Source organism: Erythrolamprus reginae, chromosome 6 (genome assembly GCF_031021105.1).
Source record: "Erythrolamprus reginae isolate rEryReg1 chromosome 6, rEryReg1.hap1, whole genome shotgun sequence".
Lineage (NCBI taxonomy): Eukaryota > Metazoa > Chordata > Lepidosauria > Squamata > Dipsadidae > Erythrolamprus > Erythrolamprus reginae.
In genome coordinates this window covers 3,404,039-3,429,038 of record NC_091955.1, presented here as the reverse complement: position 1 = coordinate 3,429,038, position 25,000 = coordinate 3,404,039, and the positions used below count along the sequence as shown (strand labels likewise).

General features: G+C 39.4%; 1 protein-coding gene across 1 annotated transcript in view; it reads right to left on the bottom strand.

Moving 5' to 3' along the window:
* The window catches only part of CACNA2D1 (calcium voltage-gated channel auxiliary subunit alpha2delta 1), a 280,276-nt gene that overhangs the window by 110,546 nt on the left and 144,730 nt on the right, over positions 1–25,000 (bottom strand). Inside the window, exon 6 of the mRNA XM_070755088.1 lies at positions 9,622–9,751. Within this exon, the coding sequence (XP_070611189.1) occupies positions 9,622–9,751 (130 nt within the window). The remainder of the gene's footprint in view (positions 1–9,621; positions 9,752–25,000) is intronic.

The window sequence follows — 25,000 nt, the reverse complement described above, 5'->3', positions numbered from 1 at the left end:
GAAACGAAAGGAAAGAGAGGAAAGGAGGAAAGGGAAGGGAAGGAAAAGAAAGGAAAGGAAAAGAAAAGAAAAGAAAGGAAGATAAAAAGAGGAGAAAGGAAAGGAAAGATGGATGATGAAGAGGAAAGAAGGAAAGGAAGATAAAAAGAGGAGAAAGGAAAGGAAACAAAAGGAAAGAAAAGAGAGGAAAGGAGGAAAGGGAAGGGAAGGAAAGGAAAAGAAAGGAAAGGAAAAGAAGATAAAAGAGGAGAAAGGAAAGGATGGATGATGAGGAAAGAAGGAAAGGAAAGGAAAGATGGATGATGAAGAGGAAAGAAGGAAAGGAAGATAAAAAGAGGAGAAAGGAAAGGAAACAAAAGGAAAGGAAAGAGAGGAAAGGAGGAAAGGGAAGGGAAGGAAAGGAAAAGAAAGGAAAGGAAAAGAAGATAAAAAGAGGAGAAAGGAAAGGAAAGGATGGATGATGAGGAAAGAAGGAAAGGAAAGAAAAGGAAAGGAAGATAAAAAGAGAAAGGAAAGAAAAGAAAAGGAAAGAAAAGAGAGAAAAGGAGGAAAAGAAAGGAAGATAAAAGGAGAAGAAAGGAAAGGAAAGGATGGATGATGAAGAGGAAAGAAGGAAAGAAAAAGGAAGGAAAGGAAAGGGAGATAAATGGAGGAGAAAGGGAAGGGAAGGTGAAGAGAAAGGAAATTTTATTGTAGTCCTTCTATGCAATATTCTAAATATCGTTCTCTTTTTAATCATTGATCATGATCACACCATTATGCCCTGACACAAATTCTTATTCAGGGCTATTTTGAGAGGTCAGAAGAGGGACGGAGAAAACCCACCAACCAGGCACCTGGACCAAATATCTATAAAGGGCGTCACATTTCTATCTACTTTTTTGCAATTTTGCACAGTAAGCCTCAAGTATTTCAAAAGGAATCTGCCCCATGTCGAATGTGCTATGAATCATGCATAAAAAGCTTGTATGAATGGTTAATTGGGACTTTAAAGAGAATTGGATAAATACATTCAGAATTAATTTTTCATTTATACATCTTCGGGCCAAGGTAATTTTCCATTTTAAACAGCTGCCCTTGATGCATTTTAATTACTCTTTAAATAAAAAGGGATAACAGCAAAAATCCCATCCAATTCGGGAACATCTTGCGAGGGGTACAGCTCTACTATTTTGACTTCTTATTCCTGACAGGTGGAAGAAAATCAGCTCCCCAGGTGGGCTTCAGTTTACGACAATTCATTCAAGGACTCTTTGACTTTCTGACAAGCAAACTCAATGGGGGACCATAGAAACATAGAAGATTGATGGCAGAAAAAAGACCTCATGGTTAGTGATGGGCGAACCCAACGGTGTTCGGACAAACTTTACGCAAAATTCGGACGAACCCGAACCGAACCCGAACGAGGAATCCCACCAAGAGATTCTGGGGGTGGTGCTTTGACATCATGTATACCGGCAGGTTGCTAAGGACGCCAAGGTGATCACTTCCTGGATTCCATAAACATGTTTATTTTTATGTGAAAGGACCTCCCTTTGCTTGAAGTGCCCCTGCGGTGTCCTTTCATGTAAAAATAACAATGTTTATATTTACGTGAAGACCTCCCTTTGAAGGAGCTGGGGAATCCCTCCCACGAAGAGATTCCAGGGGCGGAGCCTTGACGTCACCGGAAGGTTGCTAAGGACGCCAAGGTGATCACTTCCTGGTCACCTTGGTGTCCTTAGCAACCTGCCGGTGACGTCAAAGCTCCGAACGCCGAACGCGACCCTGAACTTTGCCCAAAATTTTGGATTCGTGTTCGGCATACTGAACACCATAGTTCCCTCTAAGCTGAGCAGTGAGCAATCGCTCACTTAAAAATCATCATCAACTCAGAGTTTTCCAAACCTGCCCAGAAGCCGAGAGGGAAAGAGTGAGAGGGAAGGAGAGAGAGAGGAAGAGAGAGAAACAGATAGAAAAAAGAGAGGAAGGAAAAGAGAAAGAAAAAGAATGGGAGTAAGGAAGAGAGAAAGAAAATCAAAATCTAGTTTGAAACTAGCTCAACTATTTAAGTGGCATTTTGATATTGATAGAGTTGCCCTATTATGAGCTCACTGTTATAGACACACAGTACAGTATTTTATTTTGAAATTCTTTGAGGCAAAACAGGGTGGGGTTTTTGTTTGTTTGTTTGTTTGTTTGTTTGTTTGTTTGTTTGTTTGTTTGTTTGTTTGTTTGTTTGTTTGTTTGTTTGTTTGTTTGTTTGTTTGTTTGTTCGTTCGTTCGTTCATTCATTCATTTATTTATTTATTTATTATTTCTGTGCCGCCCAATCCCGAAGGGACTGCCGCTCAGACACTATACTTTTCCGCCCACCCACCCCAAAAAATAGGGGGAACACTGCTGAACACCGCAAAATTCGGTACGGTAATTAATTAATAAAAAGGAATGAAAGAAGATTAGATTTATTGGATTTGAAAGAAGGAAGAAAGGGAGGGAGGGAGGAAGGAAGATAAAGGGAGGGAAGGAAGGAAGGAAAGATGGAAAGAAGAAAGGGAGGAAGATGAAAGGAGGGAGGGAAGGAAGGAAGGAAGATGAACAGAGGGAAGAAGGGAAGGAAGGAATGAAAGAAGGAAGGAAGGACGGAAGGAAAGAATGAGGGAAGGAGGGAGGAAAAAGAAAGAATGGCAGGAGGGAGGGAGGGAAGGAAGGAAGATGAAGGGAGGGAAGGAAGGAAGGAAGGAAAAAAGAAGGAAAGAAGGAAAGAAGGAAGGAAGGAGGGAGGAAAAAGAAAGAATGGCAGGAGGGAGGGAGGGAAGGAAGGAAGATGAAGGGAGGGAATGAGGGAAGGAAGAAAGGAAAAAAAGAAGGAAAGAAGTAAAGAAGAAAGGAAGGAAGGATGGATGGAAGGAAGGAAGGAAAGAATGATGGAGGGAGGGAGGAAAAAGAAAGAACGGCAGGAGGGAGGGAGGGAAGGAAGGAAGATGAAGGGAGGGAACGAGGGAAGGAAGAAAAGAAAAAAAGAAGGAAAGAAGGAAGGGAGGGAGGGAGGATCAAGTTTCCTAAGCATACAAAACAACCAAAGCTCTGTTAAAGAGCCACTTACACAACGTGTCCAGACCAGCTATTTTATGCATGCAGCCCCCATCCACCAGAGTCATCTCTGAAATAAATTGTCCCATTGCAAATTCCCCTGAGATTGACTTCAACACATCAGCCGGCCTGTCCATCTAATCCTTCATTTCGTGGAGTCTCCTTCGCTCTCTGGAAACCAATTAATCTGTCTGAAGGCTGCCAATAACTGTCTGTTGGCTGGGGAGGCTTTGTGATGGATACTGCCACAATCCATACAATCGTACAAAAGAACAAAAAAAAAACAGACTTGGGACTACTGCTCTCTTGGGGGCCCGGCCACAAACCAAGACTTTTTGGGTACCCTCTCCAGACAGTCCGCCAATGGATCCAATTTAACCTCATCCCCAAAAAAGGTCCAAAAATTCCTGGAATTTGCAAATGGGTTAGGTTTGGAAGGGCATAAATTAAATCAGAAGTGCTCTGAGAGCGAAGGATCAGTTTGGAAAGGCATGAAACTGTTCATCTTCGCTACATCGGATTCCTTGCCAATTTCTCTCCCCTAATTCGAGCTGTTTTGCTCTCATCAGCTAGCCACACCCTTATCGGGATTGGAATATATTCAAATATATTCACATCTACATAGAAACATAGAAGATTGACGGCAGAAAAAGACCTCATGATCCATCTAGTCTGCCCTGATACTATTTCCTGTATTTTATCTTAGGATGGATCTATGTTTATCCCAGGCATGTTTAAATTCAGTTCCTGTGGATTTAACAACCACGTCTGCTGGAAGTTTGTTCCAAGGATCTACTACTCTTTCAGTAAAATAATATTTTCTCACGTTGCTGTGGAGAAATTTGGAATACTACAGCCTAATTAACTTGAGGCGTTTAAAATGTGGATCAGCTTAAAAGATGTATTAGCGAATAGCATAGTAATACAATATAAGAAATCTGAGCAGCTATTTATTATCCAGATGTCAAAAGTAAAGGAGGTATAGCATTGGCTTTGTACACTATAATTTTTAAAATTGAATCAATAAAACTAAATAATAAAAATAATAAGAAATAAGAAATAAGAAATAAGAAATAAGAAATAAGAAATAAGAAATAAGAAATCTGAGCTGCTACTTATTATCCAGATGTCAAAAGTAAAGGAGGTAGCATTGGCTTTGTATACTATAATTTTTAAAATTGAATTATTGATGTATTTAAACAATTTGATGTTGTTGGTACTGTGGTTGGTGATTGGTGAGAAAATAAAAAAATTCTGTGATAAATAAATAAATAAATTAATTAATTAATTAATAATAAAAATAATAAAAATAAATAATAAAAAATAAAAAATAAAAAATAAAAAATAAAAATAAAAAATAAAAAATAAAAAATAAAAATAAAAAATAAAAAATAAAAAATAAAAATAAAAATAAAAATAAAAATAAAAATAAATAATAAATAATAAATAATAAATAATAAATAATAAATAATAAATAATAAATAATAAATAATAAATAATAAATAATAAATAATAAATAATAAATAATAAATAATAAATAATAAATAATAAATAATAAATAATAAATAATAAATAATAAATAATAAATAATAAATAATAAATAATAAATAATAAATAATAAATAATAAATAATAAATAATAAATAATAAATAATAAATAATAAATAATAAATAATAAATAATAAATAATAAATAATAAATAATAAATAATAAATAATAAATAATAAATAATAAATAATAAATAATAAATAATAAATAATAAATAATAAATAATAAATAATAAATAAATAAATAATGAATGAATAAATAATGAACGAATGAACGAATGAACGAATGAACGAATGAACGAATGAACGAATGAACGAATGAACGAACAAACAAACACAGCAGTCGAGGGACCATTGCAAGAAACATAGAAGAACGCTGCATTGTCACATCAAAAAACAATAAAACAAAGGGAGGGGGGAAAAATCAGGATTTTAAAACCTCGTCCTCATCATTCAAGATTCAGGCCGACCGACTGAATGTGTTTTACATACATTTGTGAACCGTGTTTAATTCCGAACTCCGTCCCAGGCTGCAATCTTTTATAGTCCATTGTTCAACTGTCAACGCAACGGTCCCAAGTGATTAACTTATTGGACAATATCCTTTAAATCAGGAAGGAGGGTGAAGCAGGCCAGGTCCAACACACAACCACACACACACACACCAATTCCAGGTTTTAACCCGGGAGGGACAAACGTAGACGATTGCGCAGCTGCGCAGGCTTCTGAATTGCACAACAGACACTCCTGGGAAATTTAGACACTAATTATATTTGGTATGAGCAGCATGGTTTTTAAAGAGCGCTCATAACATTAATAGGAGTCTCGACCAATCGCCGGCTCCATCTAATTGAGCAAGAAACACCCAGCGCATCTTTAATTGATCAGGACCGCTTGCTCAGGTGTCAAATAAAATCGTCCGTAAACAGGAAAGGAAAATGCGCGAGGCTGAAACAATTCGAAGCGGCTTCCGAACGTCGAGAATGATTGAATTCCGCTCTAAGCGTGTTAATGATTTTCATTTATAGAACCAGAGTTTGGCAAAGGGCCACGGAAAAAATAATTCCCTGACTTCTGTTTTCGATTAACCACAATTTAGGGTTTCGGGTGTTGTGATAATTGGTAGTTGTGTGTCAAGCGTGAAGAATCAGTGTCAGAGGTTAAATTCCAGTTTAGCTGATGGATTGCTTATTTATTTAATTAATAATAATAATAATAATAGTTATTATTATTATTATTATTACTATTATTATCTATCTATCTATCTATCTATCTATCTATCTATCTATCTATCTATCTATCTATCTATCTATCTATTAGATTTGTATGCCGCCCCTTTCCGTAGACTCAGGGTGGCTCACAACACAATAAAAACAGTTTATAACAAATCTAATAATTTACAATATAAAATATTTAAAAACCCCATTATTAAACAGACATACACACAAGCATACCATACATAAATTGTATATGCCCGGGGGAGATATCTCAGTTCCCCTATGCCTGACGACAAAGGTGGGTTTTAAGGAGTTTGCGAAAGGCAAGGAGGGTGGGGGCAGTTCTAATCTCTGGGGGGAGCTGGTTCCAGAGAGTTGGGGCCACCACAGAGAAGGCTCTTCCCCTGGGGCCCGCCAACCGACATTGTTTAGTTCACGGGACCCAGAGAAGGCCCACTCCGTGGGACCTAATCGGTCACTGGGATTTGTGCGGCAGAAGGCGGTCTCGGAGATATTCTGGTCCGATGCCATGAAGGGCTTTAAAGGTCATAACCAACACTTTGAATTGTGACCGGAAACTGATCGGCAACCAATGCAGACTGCGGAGTGTTGGTGTGACATGGGCATACCTAGGGAAGCCCATGACTGCTCTCGCAGCTGCATTCTGCACGATCTAAAGTTTCCGAACACTCTTCAAAGGTAGCCCCATGTAGAGAGCATTACAGTAGTCGAACCTCGAGGTGATGAGGGCATGAGTGACTGTGAGTAGTGAGTCCCGGTCCAAATAGGTGGGCCCCTCTAATGGCGGGCCCCAGGGGAAGAGCCTTCTCTATGGCGGCCCCATCCCTCTGGAACCAACTCCCCCCGGAGATTAGAACTGCCCCCACCCTCCCTGTCTTTCGTAAACTACTCAAGACTCACTTACACCGCCAGGCATGGGGGAGTTGAGACATCTTTCCCCCAGGCTTTTTTTTATACTTTGTTTTATGTTTGGTATGAATGTGCTGTTTGGTTTTTTTTAAGTAATGATAGGGTTTTATATGTTTTCTAATATTATATTTGTTCCACTGCTATATTGTTTTTATTACTGTTGTGAGCCGCCCCAAGTCTTTGGAGAGGGGCGGCATACAAATCTAATAAATGAATGAATGAATGAATAATAATTATTATTATTATTATAAATCTAATAATAATTTATTAGATTTGTATGCCGCCCCTCTCCGCAGACTCGGGGCGGCTCACAACAATAATAATAACAATGTGATAATGTTACAAATCTAATATTTAAAAGAAAGCATCTAAAAACTCATCATTTAAAAACACCATACAACATAAACATACCATAAACTATATAAGCCTGGGGGAGATGTAGCAATTCCCCTGTGCCTGGTGATATAGGTGAGTCAAGCAAATTACAAAAGACAAGGAGGGTGGGGGCAGTTCTGATCTCTGGGGGGAGTTGATTCCAGAGGGCCGGGGCTGCCACAGAGAAGGCTCTTCCCCTGGGGCCCACCAGATGACATTGGCAAGTGCACGCACGATAGCACACACACGAGCACTTTCGGCACCCGAGGAAAAAGAGGTTCGCCACCACCTGTTCCAAAAATTCCGGAAATTGCTTCTTTATGCTTCTTAAATGCCTTCCCAGCCACCTGACATTTTCCGTGATCCACCTTCTTTCCCATTCCAACTGTATCTAGAAAGAGTGCGTCAACCCAGCTCACTTGTCCATATGGTAAAATTATATTGAATATTCATGTGGCCAAGTTTCCCCGCTAACTTATTAGCGTGGCATTACGGGCTTAATGAAGGTATATGTCAACCCGAAAAGTCAGGATTAAATTAAAATATTTCAAGTCAGCTTCTGCCTATGAATCATCTCCCTTCGCTTTCCCTCCCTTCGGAATATAAATTAACCCTTCGGAGATGATCAATTCCTCTTAAGAACCGCTTGAAATCCTAAAACAGCTCACATTAGAGAACCATCTTTCAGCTGTGGCGAGGGGGGCGTTTGCCCAGGTTCGCCTGGTGCACCAGTTGCGGCCCTACCTGGACCGGGGGTCACTGCTCACAGTCACTCATGCCCTCATGCCCTCATCACCTCACCTACTGTAATGTCCTCTACATGGGGCTATCTCTGAAGAGTGTTTGGAAACTTCAGATCGTGCAGAATGCAGCTACGAGAGCAATCATGGGCTTCCCTAGGTATGCCCATGTCACACCAACACTCCACAGTCTGCATTGGTTGCCAATCAGTTTCTGGTCACAATTCAAAGTGTTAGTTATGACCTATAAAGCCCTTCATGGCATCGGACCAAATTATCTCCGGGACCGCCTTCTGCCGCACGAATCCCAGCGACCGGTTAGGTCCCACAGAGTTGGCCTTCTCCGGGTCCCATAGACGAAACAATGTCATCTGGTGGGACCCAGGGGAAGAGCCTTCTCTGTGGCAGTCCCAATTCTCTGGAATCAACTCCCCCCGGAGATTAGAATAGCCCCCACCCTCCTTGTCTTTCGCAAATTCCTTAAAACCCACCTCTGCTGTCAGGCATGGGGAAATTGACTCCCCTGGGCCATTTCCGTTTTATGAATGGTTTATATGAGATGTATGGTTGCTTTTTATATTAAGGGTTTTTAAATTGTTTTAATCCATTGGATTTGTACTGTTTTATTGTTGTGAGCCGCCCCGAGTCTCCGGAGAGGGGCGGCATACAAATCTAATAAATAAATAAATAAAATATCAGCAAATTCCACACTAATCCAGCAATTGCGATGGGCCTTTAAATGAATGAAGACAGAATCACAGAATAATCCTCCAGATTATTATCAAAGAAAATGAGGCCACCTGTGGTTGGGTGGGGCTGTGGTCATTAGTGAGGCTGCTATAAAGAGCAGCCTGTGGGTTTGGCCATTGTGGAGGATTATCTGATCGTTGTGTTTCGTGCCTGCTTTACTGACTTTGACCTTTTGTGTGCTGATTTTTCCCCGCTTTGAAACTAAACCAGAGCAAAGTGTGTTTCACTTTGTGAAAGAAGAAGGACTGTGAATTGCCTCCCAGCTGCAAGCTAAGTATCACAGAACTGATAAGGGACTTGTACAAATTACCAGTTTGGTTGGAGACGAGGGCTCTTTGCTATACCAAAAGAGGGCTTGGTTTAAGTGAATTTTCATTATAAAGAACATTGTTTTGAATTTTCAAACGTGTGTGTGTCTGAAATTTGTACCTGTGAATTTTTGGGAGGAGTCTACCAGAGAGCCCGACAGAACAGATACCTACTGGTAAACATTTTAACTACTGCAAGAATAACATTCGCCCAATTTTGGAAATTGGATCACACCCCATCAACCCTAAATTTCATTAACAATACCCATGAATGTGTTGAGCTGACGAAAATGACCCCCGAACTACAGGATGAAGAGGAATCAGAGTGGAATAAATGGTCCACCTGGCTGGATAAGAGACATAAGATATACAATTCCACCATGATCTTTTTACCCTTCACCCAAACAATTATCCCACAAACCTACAAAATAATATTATGAATCGTCGACAAAAGAATGAACAAATCCATAACCACAAAATTCAAACCTTAACCCAACTTTAGAAACCTAAAACTTTTATCTATATTGATAGTAAAGATCTTAAAAGCTGTAGAGTAATCGGGTCAACCCATAAGTTGACACCATTTACGACATTTGAAGAAATAAACTTATTTCTGACAACTACATCCTTCTAGAACGGGATGCTGGAGAAGAAGAGGAGGATACGAATCTCTCCATACTTACAGCCATCATAGATATCGGTCGGTATATGGACAGCGGCATGTTGGTACGACGTTTGCCGACCGAAAAGAGGATCTTCTTCAAATACAGGTCGGATTCTCTGGCTACCGGTTTCGTTCTCGCTTCTTCCAGACTTTTTTTTTCAAAGGAGGGGGGGGGGAAATGAAATGAAAATATTAAAATTGAATACATCGAGTGCAAAGGTAACATAGGCTTAAGATTTTGGGATGGTCAAATAGAAGATATTAATGATTTATTAATTTTGCTAGAGTTTATACAGTGGTACCTCATCTTACGAACGCCTCTTCTAACGAACTTTTCAAGATACGAACCCGGTGTTTAAGATTTTTTTGCCTCTTCTTCCGAACTATTTTCACCTTTCGAACCCAAGCAGCTGCTGCTGGGATGAAGGGGTTTCTTTTTTTCCCCTTTTTTGAAGAAAGAAAAGGGAGGGGCTGCTTGGGGTAGGAAACATTTTGCAGAGAACAACGTGCTTGCAATGGAACTGAAAGGGTGTCTTTTTAAGAAAGAAAAGGGAGGAGGGAGGGGCAACTTGGGGGAGGAAAATTTTTGCAGAGAACAATGTGCTTGCAAAGGCGCTGAAAGGGTGTCTTTTGAAGAAAGAAAAGGGAGGGGCGGCTTGGAGGGGGAAAGACTTTGCATTAACAAAAGTAGGAGAACAGCGTGCTTGCAGAGGCACTGAAAGGGTGTCTTTTGAAGAAAGAAAAGGGAGGGGCGCCCCCCTTGCCTTTCTTCCTTCCCACTCACCCTTTAGCCTAGCCTTGCTTCTTCCACCTGCCCCCTTTAGCTGCTCCTCCCTGCCCTCTGTTCGCCTCCCTTCTAAAGTCTGGGATTTTCCTGAAGGATTTGCAGGCATTATTTGCTTTTACATTGATTCCTATGGGAAACATTGTTTCGTCTTACGAACTTTTCACCTTACGAACCTCCTCCTGGAACCAATTAAGTTCGTATGACGAGGTACCACTGTATTTTTAAGAATACTTAACACTGAATGAATTTTGGATGTAATAACAATATTTTAAATTAACTTAATCACCAGTTATACTTAATGAATTTCGAACATAATAATAATAATTTAAATTAATTTAATCACTAATTATATTGATAGTATGTAACTGATTTAGACTGATAGGATTGTCAGAGGTCAATATTTATAGATAAGACCGATTTAGAAATTAGTACCTTCATTAACTGTCTAGTTATTGTTTAGTTACCATTATAGTAACAACAACAACAAACATCAACAGAGTTGGAAGGCACCTTGGAGGTATTCTAGTCCAACCCCCTGCTTAGACAGGAAACCCTACACTACACTTCAGACAGATGGTATCCAACATCTTCTTTAAAAATTCCAGTGTTGGAGCATTCACAACCTCTGGAGGAAAGTCGTTCCACGGATCAATTGTTCCAACTGTCAGGAAATTTCTCCTTATTTCTAGATTGCTTTTCTCTTTGTTTAGTTTCCACCCATTGCTTCTTGTTCTACCCTCTGGTGCTTTTATTTATTTATCTATGTATCTATGTATCTGTGTATCTGTGTATCTATGTATCTATCTATCTATCTATCTATCTATCTATCTATCTATCTATCTATCTATCTATCTATCATCTATCTATCTATCTATCTATCTATCTATCTATCTATCTATCTATCTATTCAATTTTTTATGCCGCCCTTCCCCTTAAGACTCAGGGTGGCTTACAACATGTTAGCAATAGCACTTTTCAACAGAGCCAGTCTATTGCCCCCACAATCCGGGTCCTCATTTTACCCACCTCGGAAGGATGGAAGGCTGAGTCAACCTTGAGCCGGTGATGAGATTTGAACCGCTGACCTGCAGATCTACAGTCAGCTTCAGTGGCCTGCAGTACAACACTCTACCTGCTGCGCCACCCCGGCTTTGGAGGATAGCTTGACTCCTCTTCTTTGTGGCAACCCCTGAGATATTGGAAGACTGCTATCATGTCTCCCCTGGTCCTTCTTTTCATTAAACTAGCCAGGCCCAGTTCCTGCAACTGTTCTTCATATGTTTTGGCCTCCAATCATCCCCTAAATCTCTTTGTTGCTCTTCTCTGCACTTTCCATAGTCTTAACAAATATCCTTTTTGCATTGTGGCGACCAAAACTGAATGCAAATGGTTATCCAACATTTATTTATTTTATTTATTGATTTTGTCCAATACACAATGAGGGTTTTAGTGGGTATATATCTATATACACATAGTAAAATACATGATGAAGGTTATAGAGTAGATACTCATAGAAAAATATATCTAAGAAAGAATAGAAAAGAAGATATATTAATAGAACATATCAATGAAAGAATAGAAGAAGAGATATAGGAATAGAAGAAAGGAATAGGAGATATAGGAGAGCAATAGGACAAGGGACAGAAGGCACTCTAGTGCACTTCTACTCGCCCCTTACTGACCTCTTAGGAATCTGGATAGGTCAACCGTAGATAATCTAAGGGTAAAATGTTGGGGGTTTGGGGATGACACTATGGAGTCCGATAATGAGTTCCACGCTTCGACAACTCGGTTACTGAAGTCATATTTTTTACAGTCAAGTTTGGTGCGGTTAATATTAAGTTTAAATCTGTTGTGTGCTCTTGTGTTGTTGTAGTTGAAGCTGAAGTAGTTGCCGACAGGCAGGACGCTGCAGCGTATGATCTTGTGGGCAATACTTAGATCTTGTTTAAGGCATCTTAGTTCTAGGCTATTGAAAGTCTAGTCTCGTAGTAGGGGATTCATCTTCAGACAAATGCTTATCCAACGTCTTCTGAAAAACTTCCAGTGTTGAAAGTTATTTTTCTTAAAAGTTCTTCAAATCAATCTCAATCCCCTGCTACAGTATATTCTTCTACATCCTCATCAATTTTACTATTGTTTAAGATGACCCGCCTGTCTGGCAAAATAAGCTACGTAATGCAGCCTAGCCCCGAGTACAATTAAAACTCAACTCCGACCCATTTTTCCCCCCTCGGAAAGGAGCCCGAAGCCCGATCAATACCATCCTAGGGAAATCCCTCTGGAATCAAAACCTGGATATTTTTTTTCTATCTAATAAACAAGGCCTTTGTTTATTGAATTATTTTTTTCTCCTGACCATCACAATCTCTCACTCACCTGACTTGGAAATGAACATGACTAATTAGGCTCAAAGTGAGGTGCTAATTGCTGAAGCAAGACAGGGCCACCTTTTGGCTGAAGAAAATAAAAATTCAACATTGTAAGCAAGGCGTCTGGAATAAGTGCAGCTTTTTTGCTGAATAATAACAATAAATCAAGATTGATGCATTAGCTGCAGATCCAACCGATGTCTGCTCTGCAGGTTTATTTAACCACAAAAAGACACTTAGATAGAGAAACCAGCAGCCAAACATGTCTTCTTGAAAGCAAAGAGAATAAAGAAAACAGTAAACAGGTCTCCCCCAAAGTATATTTATTAAGCAATCTGTTGCCACAAAACCAAGTCTCTAGATGGTTTATAATAAGAATTCATTCTGTTACATGGAGCTTACTGCTGAGGCGAACATGCACCACTTCTTGTGCCAAAGAAAGAAAGAAAGAAAGAAAGAAAGAAAGAAAGAAGGAAGGAAGGAAGGAAGAAGGAAAGAAGGAAAGAAGGAAGGGAGGAAGGAAGGAAAGAAGGGAGGAAGGGAGGAAGGGAGGAAAGAAAGAAGGAAGGGAGGAAAGAAGGAAAGAAAGAAGGAAAGAAGGAAAGAAGGAAAGAAAGAATGAAGGGAGGAAGGAAGGAAAGAAAGGAAGGAAAGAAAGAAAGAAAAAAGGAAAGAAGAAGGAAAGAAGGAAAGAAAGAAAGAAGGAAGGGAGGGAGGAAGGAAGGAAGGGAAGAAAGGAAGGAAGGAAGGAAGGAAAGAAGGAAAGAAAGAAAGAAAGAAAGAAAGAAAGAAAGATGTCACACACACTAATTATAGTAGACAGGACACTAAAGCTAGACCTAAAATCTAAATAAACCAAAAAATTGGGCCGTAGTGTGGAAAACAAAGCAGACCTAAACCAATTGAGACTCTAGAAAAAGTGCAGAGAAGAGCAACAAAGATGATTAGAGGATGATTGGAGGCTAAAACGTACGAAGACCGGTTGCAGGAACTGGGCCCGGCTAGTTTAATGAAAAGAATGATCAAGGAAGACAGGATAGCAATCCTCCAGTATCTCAGGGGTTGCCCCAAAGAAGAAGGAGTCAACCTATTCCCCAAAGCACCTGAAGATAGAATAAGAAGCAATCGGTGGAAACTAAAGAAGGGGAGAAGCAACTTAGAACTAAGGAGAAATCTCCTGACAGTCAGAACAGTTGATCAGTGGAACAGCTTGCCTGCAGAAGTTGTGAATGCCCCAACAATGGAAGTTTTGAAGAAGTTGTTGGATAACCATATGTCTGAAGAAGTGTGCGGTTTTCTGCCTAAGCAGGGGGTTGGACTAGAAGACCTCCAAGGTCCCTTCTAACTCTGTTGTTGTTGTTGTTGTTGTTGTTGTTGTTGTTGTTGTTGTTGTTGTTATTCATTAGAAATAAGAAAACATAAGAAAATTCGGCATTTACTGCAAAGGACGTGTTCCAAAATCTTAATTCTATGCAAGGAGAATCCCAGACAGACAACACCAAAGTCATATATTCTACAAGTAAAGATAAAAATCAGGATAATTTTTATCACAATGGCCTTCAGCCAGCAAACCAAAGATTAAAAGAAGATAAAGGAAATAAAAATAGATAAATGTAATTAAGCACAGGGAGCTATCCGTCGTAAATACTATTAGGGTTCCCTGCCAAAGCCTGGATGCTGAATCACAAAACTTGGCAACGTTGTGTGTGTTGTATTAAAAGACAATTATCAGGAAGCATACAAACAAAAAGCAACGGAAAAAAACCCTGCATGGTTATCTGGGAACAGCTGCCAGCAGGGAGCACATCCTTTCCATCAAAATGGTTCTCCTGGCAAAAAATATTATTGCAAAATTGAACAGAAACTAAGGGAACTTAATTCAATTAAACTTATTAGATCAACAAGGTAGTCTAGCCTGTCCAGTCTTCTATGCAATTATGTCGTAAATTATCGAATGAACCAAGGTATCACCTCCCGATCCAGACAAAGTGGGTTTGACTAAACCTAAATCTTCTTTTAAGCCACGGAGACATGAGAAGAAGCAAAAAACGGGGTCTAAAGAATCAAGGAACCACCCAAGTTAGCTAGTAAAGTCCAACTGGGAGAGAAACAAGTCACAATAGATAGATAGATAGGTAGGTAGGTAGGTAGGTAGGTAGATGATAGATAGATAGATAGATAGATAGATAGATAGATAGATAGATATGATATGATATAATAGATAGATAGATAGATATGATATATAGATAGATAGATATGATATAATAGATAGATAGATAGATAGATAGATAATGATATAATAGATAGATAGATAGATAGATATGATATAATAGATAGATAGATAGATAGATAGATAGATAGATAGATAGATAGATAGATAGATAGGATGATAGACAGACAGATAGATGAGAGAGAGAGAGAGAGAGGGGGAGGGAGGGAGATCATGATACATGAATTGACTAATAGATGAATGGATAGCTGGATGGATGGATGAATGCATAGATGGATAGAAATAGATATACATAGATAGATGATAGAGAGAGGGACAGACAGACAGAGACAGATAGAGATAAAAAGTAGATAGATAGATAGATAGATATGATATAATAGATAGATAGATAGATAGATAGATAGATAGATAGATAGATAGATAGATAATGATACATGAATTGACTAATAGATGAATAGATAGATGATAGAAATAGATATACATAAGATAGATGATAGATAGATAGATAGATAGATAGATAGATAGATAGATTGATAGATAATGATACATGAATTGACTAATAGATGAATAGATAGATGATAGAAATAGATATACATAAGATAGATGATATATAGACAGACAGACAGAGACAGACAGACAGACAGACAGACAGACAGACAGACAGACAGACAGACAGATAGATAGATAGGTAGACAGGTAGACAGGTAGACAGGTAGACAGGTAGACAGGTAGATAGGTAGACAGGTAGATAGGTAGATAGATAATGATACATGAATTGACTAATAGATGAATGGATAGATGGATAGAAATAGATATACATAAGATAGATGATAGATAGATAGATAGATAGATAGATAGATAGATAGATAGATAGATAGATAGATAGATAGATAGACAGGTAGACAGGTAGACAGGTAGACAGGTAGATAGGTAGACAGGTAGATAATGATACATGAATTGACTAATAGATGAATGGATAGATGGATAGAAATAGATATACATAAGATAGATGATAGATAGATAGATAGATGGATGGATGGATGGATGGATGGATGGATGGACGGACAGATAGATGATAGATATAGATAGGTAGACAGATAAACAGCTAGGCAGGCAGGTAGACAAATACACAGACAGACACATAGATGATAGATATAGATAGACAGACAGAAAGGCAGACAAGCAGGCAGGCAGGCAGCCCATCTCAACCCAACCCAACCTATCTCAACAGGTGTCTTATTGTGAGGAAAAGGTCAGCTCAAGGCCACCTTGGCCTCTGGAAGTTTTGAAAAGCAGGATATAAACCTAATGAACAAATAATTGTAAGGTCAGGTCAAGTATTCAGTCCTCAACATTGAGTGGAGTATTTTCAGTACCAACGTGACAGCTGGTGCCTTCCTTGAATCAACAAAACCTCTTAATTATCTAAATATTGCAGCCATACTATTAATATCCTCATACAAGTTGATGGTGACACTGAACTGTGGTATTCATATCCCCGCGTAAAAGTCTGAGCGAGCAGAACTTTCTAATTTTATCCAGTGTTACTGCTTGGTTTGGTCATCTATTAAAGAATACCTTCTGGAAATATATAATTGTTAGCTATAAAAAGTGAGTTACGGCCAAGGACATTTTCTGCAACTCTTCCCTTCCTCTGTGGTCTGACCTGATTATAACTCTCCAGGAAGTTAGTTCGGAAGACCAGCAGAAAATTTCTAATGCCAAGCTGGTCGGAAACTTAAGGCAAACTTTACAGAACAACAGAATTTGAAGACTTTGGAGGTCTTCTATTCGAACCTCTGCTCAAATAGAATCTATAGGGCCTATAACATGACCTATAAAGCCTTTCATGGCACCGGGCCAGAATATCTCCGGGACCGCCTTCTGCCGCACGAATCCCAGCGACCGATTAGGTCCCACAGAGTTGGCCTTCTCCGGGTACCGTCAACTAAACAATGCCGTTTGGCGGGAGCCAGGGGAAGAGCCTTCTCTGTGGCGGCCCCGGCCCTCTGGAACCAGCTCCCCCCAGAGATTAGAACTGCCCCCACCCTCCTCGCCTTTCGTAAACTCCTTAAAACCCACCTTTGCCGTCAGGCATGGGGGAACTGAAACATCTCCCCGGGGCCTATACAGTTATGTATGGTATGCTTGTATGTATATTTGCTTTTAATAATGGGTTTTTTAGTGTTTTTTAAATTATTAGATTTGTTATATATTGTTTATTATTGCTGTGAGCCGCCCCGCGTCTATGGAGAGGGGCGGCATACAAATCTAATAAATAAATAAATAAATAAATAATAAATTCTAGACTAACGATTGTCCAGTCTCTACTTCAAAAACCTCCAGTACTGGAGCAACCATAGCTTCTGGAGGCATTACCTGGATTAATTGTTAATTAATTTTAAATCAGAGTTGGAAGGGACATTGGAGGTCTTCTAGTTCAACCCCCTGCTTAGGCAGGAAACCCTACACTACTTCAACATTTTCTTAAAAACTTCCAGTGTTGGAGCATTCACAACTTCTGGAGGCAAGCTGTTCCACTGATTAATTAATTAATTCATTCATTTATTGAATTTGTATGCCGCCCCTTTCTGTGGACTCGGGGCAGCTCACAGCATGTCCATAAAACAATATACAATTTACAGTTGGATCCAATTAATATAAATAATTAACTGAAAACACTATAAAAACTAAGTATCATAATCATTCATTCAGTACAACTAAACATTAAACATTCAATAGTCAGGGGCTGGGGTTGAGTGACCCGTGTCTGCAGAGAGGGGCGGCATACAAATCCAATTAATAATAATAATAATAATAATAATAATAATAATAATATGATGATGATGATGATGATGATGATGATGATGATGATGAGCCGGGGTGGCGCAGCAGGTAGAGTGCTGTACTGCAGGCCACTGAAGCTGACTATAGATCTGAAGGTCAGCAGTTCAAATCTGATCACCGGCTGAAGGTTGACTCAGCCTTCCATCCTTCCGAGGTGGGTAAAATGAGGACCCGGATTGAGGGGGCAATAGGCTGGCTCTGTTAAAAAGTGCTATTGCTAACATATTGTAAGCCACCCTGAGTCTAAGGAGAAGGGCAGCATAAAAATTGAATAAATAAAAATAAATAAATAAATAAATAAATATAATAATAATAATAATAATAATAATAATAATAATAATAATAATAATAATAATAATAATAATAAAAAGTTTTTAAGTTCTTTCAAAAGGCGAGAAGGGTTGGGGTAGTGCAATCTCCAGGGGGAGTTGATTCCAGAGGGCTGGGGCCCCCACAGAGAAGGCCCTTCTCCTAGGCCCTGCCAGACAACATTCTCTCGCTGACGGAACCTGGAGAGAGCCGACTCTGTATGACCTGATCAGATTGTTCTAACTGTGAGGAAATTTCTCCTTAGCTACCAGTTCACCCAAACCAGTGTGAACCGGCTAAATACTACTCCTGGTTCTAACCCATTGTTGACAAGTCAATACAGGTCTTGAAGTCACCACTACCAGTTTGCCCGAACAGGTCTGAACTTGCTAAATACCACTTATTTATTTATTTATTTATTTTATTTATTAATCAGATTTGTATGCCGCCCCTCTCTTAAGACTCGGGGCGGCTAACAGCAATAATAATACAATGTAAACAAATCTAATATTTAAGTTAATTTAAAACCCCAATTTAGAAACCAATCATACATCCTGACATACCATGCATAATTTTTTTATAAGCCTAGGATGAAGGGAAAGTCTCAATTCCCCCATGCCTGACGACAGAGGTGGGTTTTAAGGAGCTTACGAAAGGCAAGGAGGGTGGGGGCAACTCAGATATCTGGGGGGAGTTGGTTCCAAAGGGTCGGGGCCACCACAGAGAAGGCTCTTCCCCTGGGTCCCGCCAAATGACATTGTTTAGTTGACGGGACCCAGAGAAGGCCAACTCTGTGGGACCTAACTGGTCCCTGGGATTCGTGCGGCAGAAGGCGGTCCCACTTCTGGTTCACACCCATTTTTGACACCTCGATACAAGTCTAGCAGAGTGGGTTTAAGGACTAGAGAAACAGAGATGTCACTCTTAGCGTTAAGCAAGCAATTGACTCTGACTCCAACTGTAGGTATCTTTTTACAATAGACTCACTTTGAAGGGAACTCTCTTCTTTGACAGATCACTTGTGTCAGTTTAGCCTTAATGAACAGGAGCAAATAGGAAGTCTCCACCAACAATAGCTAGATGTGCGGTGAAACGAAATGTCGAACAAAAAGGAAATGCAACACAGCCCTCTTTAAGTTACCGTATTTTTCGGCATATAAGACACACCTTTGCTCCCCCTAAAAGGGGCTGAAAATTTGGGTGCGTCTTATACTCCGGAGGTAGCTTTCACTAAGTGCTTTTTGAAAGCCCTAATGAGGTGCTAACGCGATCTCCCGTGCTTTGCTAGCTAAGCAATTTTTTCCTTCCTGCACCAGGATGGCGCAGTGGTTAGAGTGCAGCATTGCAGCCTACTTCAGCTAACTGCTAGCTGTAGTTCAGCAGTTCAAATCTCACCACCGACTCAAGGTTGACTCATCCTTCCATCCTTCCAAGCTGGGTCAAATGAGGGCCCAAATTGTTGGGGACAAGAGGCTGATTCTGTAAACCACTTAGAGAGGGCTGTCAAAGCACTGTGAAGTGGTATATAAGTCTAAATGCTACTATTAATTCTATTCTCTATTCTCTCTATCCTCTATTCTCTGTTCTTCTCTTCTCTTCTCATAGAGCCGGGGTGGCACAGTGGTTAGAGTGCAGCACTGTTATTGTTGTTGTTGTTGTTGTTGTTATTATTATTATTATTATTATTATTATTGTTATTGTTATTATTCCAGATACCAGCAAGATAATTTTGCCTGCTGCTAAGAAAACTACACTGGTATAGCCACATGATTATCAGACTTCAGTTCAGCTTGAGGGAGATTTGGTCTTTTCATACATCCCTGCATTTGATGTCGAAATTGTTTAAAATTCTTGCCCAGACTTTCAATATATATAGAGAGAGAGATATATATATTCTTGTCACTAGATGGCTCCATTGGCTATTGAGTTAGGTCGGAGAGGATCGTGAAATTTTAGAAACAAATTTGCTCCGAAGATTTTCCTGTAAATGAGGAAGCTCTTAGTCTTCCATTCTTCTCTTAATTAATTAATTAATTAATTTTGGTATTTTAAGACATAATTTCAAATCATCACATCCGGAAGCCTCCTTAATACTGCCTGGGGTTGATTTTCACAGTTCATTGAGAGAGAAACAGAGATTAAGAGAGAGGTTGAAAGAGAGAGACAGAGATAGAGGAAGAGAGATACGAAAGAAGAAAGAAAGAGAGAGACTAAAAGAGAGAAATTGAGAGAGTGAGAGAGTGAGAGAGATTGAGAGAAAGAGAGGGAAAGAGAGAGATTGATAGAGAAAGAGAGAAAAATTGAGAAAGAGAGAGATTAAGAGAGAGAGAAATTGAGAGAGTGAGAGATTGAAAGAGAGATTGAGAGAAAGAGAGAGAGATTGAGAGAGAAATTAAGAAATTGGGAAAGAGCGAGATTGAGAGAGAAAGAGAGAGAAATTGACAGTGAGAGACTGAAAAAGAAAGAGACTTAGAGAAATAGAGGGAGAGAAAAAAGAGAGAGCTTGAAAGATTGAGAGAGAGAGAGATTGAGAGAGATAGAAAGATATTGAAAAAGAGAAAGAGAGAGAAATTGAAAGAGAGATTGAGAGAGAAAGAGAGAGATTGAGAAAGAGAGAAAGAGAGAGATTGAGAAAGAGATTGAAAGAGAAAGTTTGAGAGAGAAATTGAGAAAAAGATTGAGAGATAGAAAGATTGAAAAAAAGAAAAAGAGAGAGAGATTGAGAAAGAGAGATATTGAACGAGAGAGAGATCGAGAGATCAAGAAAGGACAGAAAACAGGAGTCCAAATGGAATGGACGACAGGTAATTCTGGAAGGCAAAAAAAAAGGCCGTATTTCAGGGGGCAGGAAATAAACAGGGAGAGTGGCGCAGCAGGGCCGCCGTTGACATCTGCCAACAGAAGTAAATTATGCAGACAGCCATATGTCAGGCTGACAAGAACCCCTTCGGTTGGGAGCATGGAGAAAGGTCTATTGCGTAGCAACAATAAATAGGGGCTTGAAACTGTTAGGCAACAAACTTTTACCTCTCCGAAACCCTCCATTGCTAGGACAGTGATGGCGAACCTTTTTTTCCTCGGGTGCCGAAGAGCGTGGGCGAGCGCTATCATGTATGCGTGAGTGCCCTCACCCATAATTCAATGCCTGGGGAAGGCAAAAACAGCTTCCCCCACCCCATAGAGGCTCTCTGGAGGCCCTCTGGAGGCCGGAAACGGCCTGTTTCCCAACTTTTGATGGGCCCAGTAGGCTAGTGTTTTGCTCTCCCCAGGCTCCAAAGGCTTCCCTGGAGCTGCCGGAGGGTAAACACGCTCTCTCCCAGCCCTCTGGAGGCTCTCTGGAAGCCAAAAACACCCTCCCGGAGCCTCTGTTAGCCAAAAATCAGCTGGCTGGCACACACATGCACATTGGAGCTGAGCTAGGGCAACGGCTCGTGTACCAGCAGATATGGTTCCACATGTCACCTGTGACACCCGTGCCATAGGTTACCATCACTGGCGTAGGATCTCTTGCTTAAGCAGGGGGTTGGACTAGAAGACCCCCAAGGTCCCTTCTGACACTGTTATTCTGTTATAGTATACATCAGAAAGTGGTTTTACATCACACGATCTTAGAAACATAGAAACATAGAAGATTGACGGCAGAAAAAGACCTCCTGCTCCATCCAGTCTGCCCTTATACTATTTCCTGTATTTTATCTTGGAATGGATCTATGTTTATCCCAGGCATGTTTACATTCAGTGACTGTGGATTGACCAACCACGTCTGCTGGAAGTTTGTTCCAAGCATCTACTACTCTTTCAGTCAAATAATATTTTCTCACATTACTTCTAATGTTTCCCCCAACTAACCACAGATTGTGCCCCCTTGTTCTTGTGTTCACTTTCCTATTAAAAACACTTTTCTCCTGAACGTTATTTAAACCTTTAACATATTTAAATGTTTCAGTCATGTCCCCCCTTTCCCTTCTGTCCTCCAGACTCTACAGATTGAGTTCATGAAGTCTTTCCTGATACGTTTTATGCTTAAGACCTTCCACCATTCTTGTAGCCCATCTTTGGACCCGTTCAATTTTGTCAATATCTTTTTGTAGGTGAGGTCTCCAGAACTGAACACAGTATTCCAAATGTGGTCGCACCAGCACTCTATATAGAGGGATCATAATCTCCCTCTTATTGCTTGTTATACCTCTAGCTATGCAGCCAAGCATCCTACTTGCTTTCCCTACCGCCTGACTGCACTGTTCACCCATTTTTAGACTGTCAGAATTCACTACCCCTAAATCCTTTTCTTTTGAAGTTTTTGCCAGCACAGAACTGCCAATACAATACTCAGATTGAGGATTCCTTTTGCCCAAGTGCATTATTTTACATTTGGAAACATTAAACTGCAGTTTCCATTGCTTTGACCACTTATCTAGTAAAGCTAAATCATTTGCCATATTACAGACACCTCCAGGAATATCAACCCTATTGCACCCTTTAAAGTCATCGGCAAATAGGCAAACCTTCCCTACCAAACCTTCTCCAATGTCACTCACAAACATATTAAAAAGAATAGGATCCAGAACAGACCCTTGTGGCCCACCGCTTGTAACCAGGCTCTGCTCAGAACAGTCGCCATTAACAACAACTCTCTTTTTGAAGACTTATTTGCATAAATAGCTTATCTGCATAAAGCTTTGTTATTTTTTTCCCTGCCAAAAAAGAAAGAAAATCTGAGCTCATTAATTAATTAAAAAGCCAACTACGGACAGCTCTTGTAAAAAAAAAAAAAAAAAAAGTCCCCTGCATCTAAACCCCCCTCTAATTTTCGGTGTCCACTCTGTGTAATTCATATTCCTATAATTATCTTGCTTTCTTGCTTGTTCCTCCTTTAATTATCTAGCATCAGCGTCAAATGCCACAGAGACCCTGTCCATCTGAAACCCCGTTTTATCCCTGCCTGCAAACAAAGTTAAAAGTTTGTGCAGAAACTTCGCTATTAGTTTATCCGCCTACGCCGCGTTTTAAAAATAGCACGCTGCGTTATTGGGAAGGGAAAATAATTTCCAACAAAAAAAAAAAACCCTGTCAAAATCTCATCGTCAAACTCTAAATAATTGGGAGGCGCAGTCCTATATCCCTGAAACAAACTGATGCACTCGTGGCATCTTTCACAACAGTGGGGTCAACCTGAGGTCATCATGGAAGGGTTTCTACCTATTTCTGGCATCACAACTTCCAACCGATAGAACAATTAATCCGTGGAACAGCTTGCCTCCAGAAGTTGCAAATGCTCCAACACTGGAAGATTTTAAAGAAGAGATTGGACGATCATTAGTCTGGAATGGTGTAGGGTTTCCTGTCTAAGCAGGGGGTTGGACTAGAAGACCTCCAAGGTCCCTCCAAGCTCTTGTTATTCTATCTATTTATCTATCTATCTATCTATCTATCTATCTATCTATCTATCTATCCATCCATCCATCCATCCATCCATCCATACTTCTTTCTTTCTTTCTTTCTACCTACCTACCTACCTACCTACCTATCTCTATCTATCTATCTATCTATCTATCTATCTAATCCATCCATCCATCTTTCTTTCTTTCTTTCTTTCTTTCTACCTGCCTGCCTGCCTACCTACCTACCTACCTACATCTATCTATCTATCTATCTATCTATCTATCTATCTATCTAATCAATCTATCTATCTATCAATCTATCTATCTATCTATCTATCTATCTACCTACCTATCTATCTATATCTATCTTTCTATCTATCTATCTATCTATCTATCTATCTATCTATCTATCTATCTATTTATCTATCTATCTAACTACCTACCTACTTACCTATCTCTATCTATCTATCTATCTATCTATCAATCAATCAATCAATCTATCTACCTACCTACCTACCTACCTACCTATATCTATCTATCTTTCTATCTATCTATCTATCTTTCTATCTATCTATCTATCTATCTATCTATCTACCTACCGACCTACCTACCTACCTACCTACCTACATCTATCTATCTTTCTATCTATCTATCTATCTATCTATCTATCTATCTATCTATCTATCTACCTACCTACCTACCTACCTACCTACCTCTATATATCTTTCTATCTGTCTATCTATCTATCTATCTATCTATCTATCTATCTATCTATCTATCTATCTATCTATCTATCTACCTACCTACCTACCTACATCTATCTATCTTTCTATCTATCTATCTATCTACCTACCTACCTACCTACCTATATCTATCTTTCTATCTATCTATCTTTCTATCTTTCTATCTATCTATCTATCTATCTATCTATCTATCTATCTATCTATCTATCTATCTATCTATCTATCTGCCAAACATGTATAGGATAGTCGTAGTTTGTATGAACATAACATAAGTAAAAAGTAATGATAAAAGAGGACAGGGGTGGTAGGCACAATGGTGTGCTTATGCACGCCCCTTACAGACCTCTTAGAAATGGGGAGAGGTCTTGTTATTCTATATTCTATATTTCAATCCAATACTTTGTGTTCTGACATCAAGAGAGCCTATGCACCAAAGACAAATTCCTTGTGTGTCCAATCACACTTGGCCAACAAAGAATCCTATTCTGTTCTGTTCTGTTCTATTCTTTATTATTATGTCAGTACAATACAGCAAACGAGATCACTATGCTGGATTTCGTATTTCATCACCAGTCGGGCGCTTCCCAATATTATTATTATTATTATTATTATTATTATTATTATTATTATTATTAATTAGATTTGTATTTTGCCCCTCTCCTCAGACTTGATTCTATTCTATTCTAGACAAATGTATATTTTCTTATATGTACACTGACAAATTATATG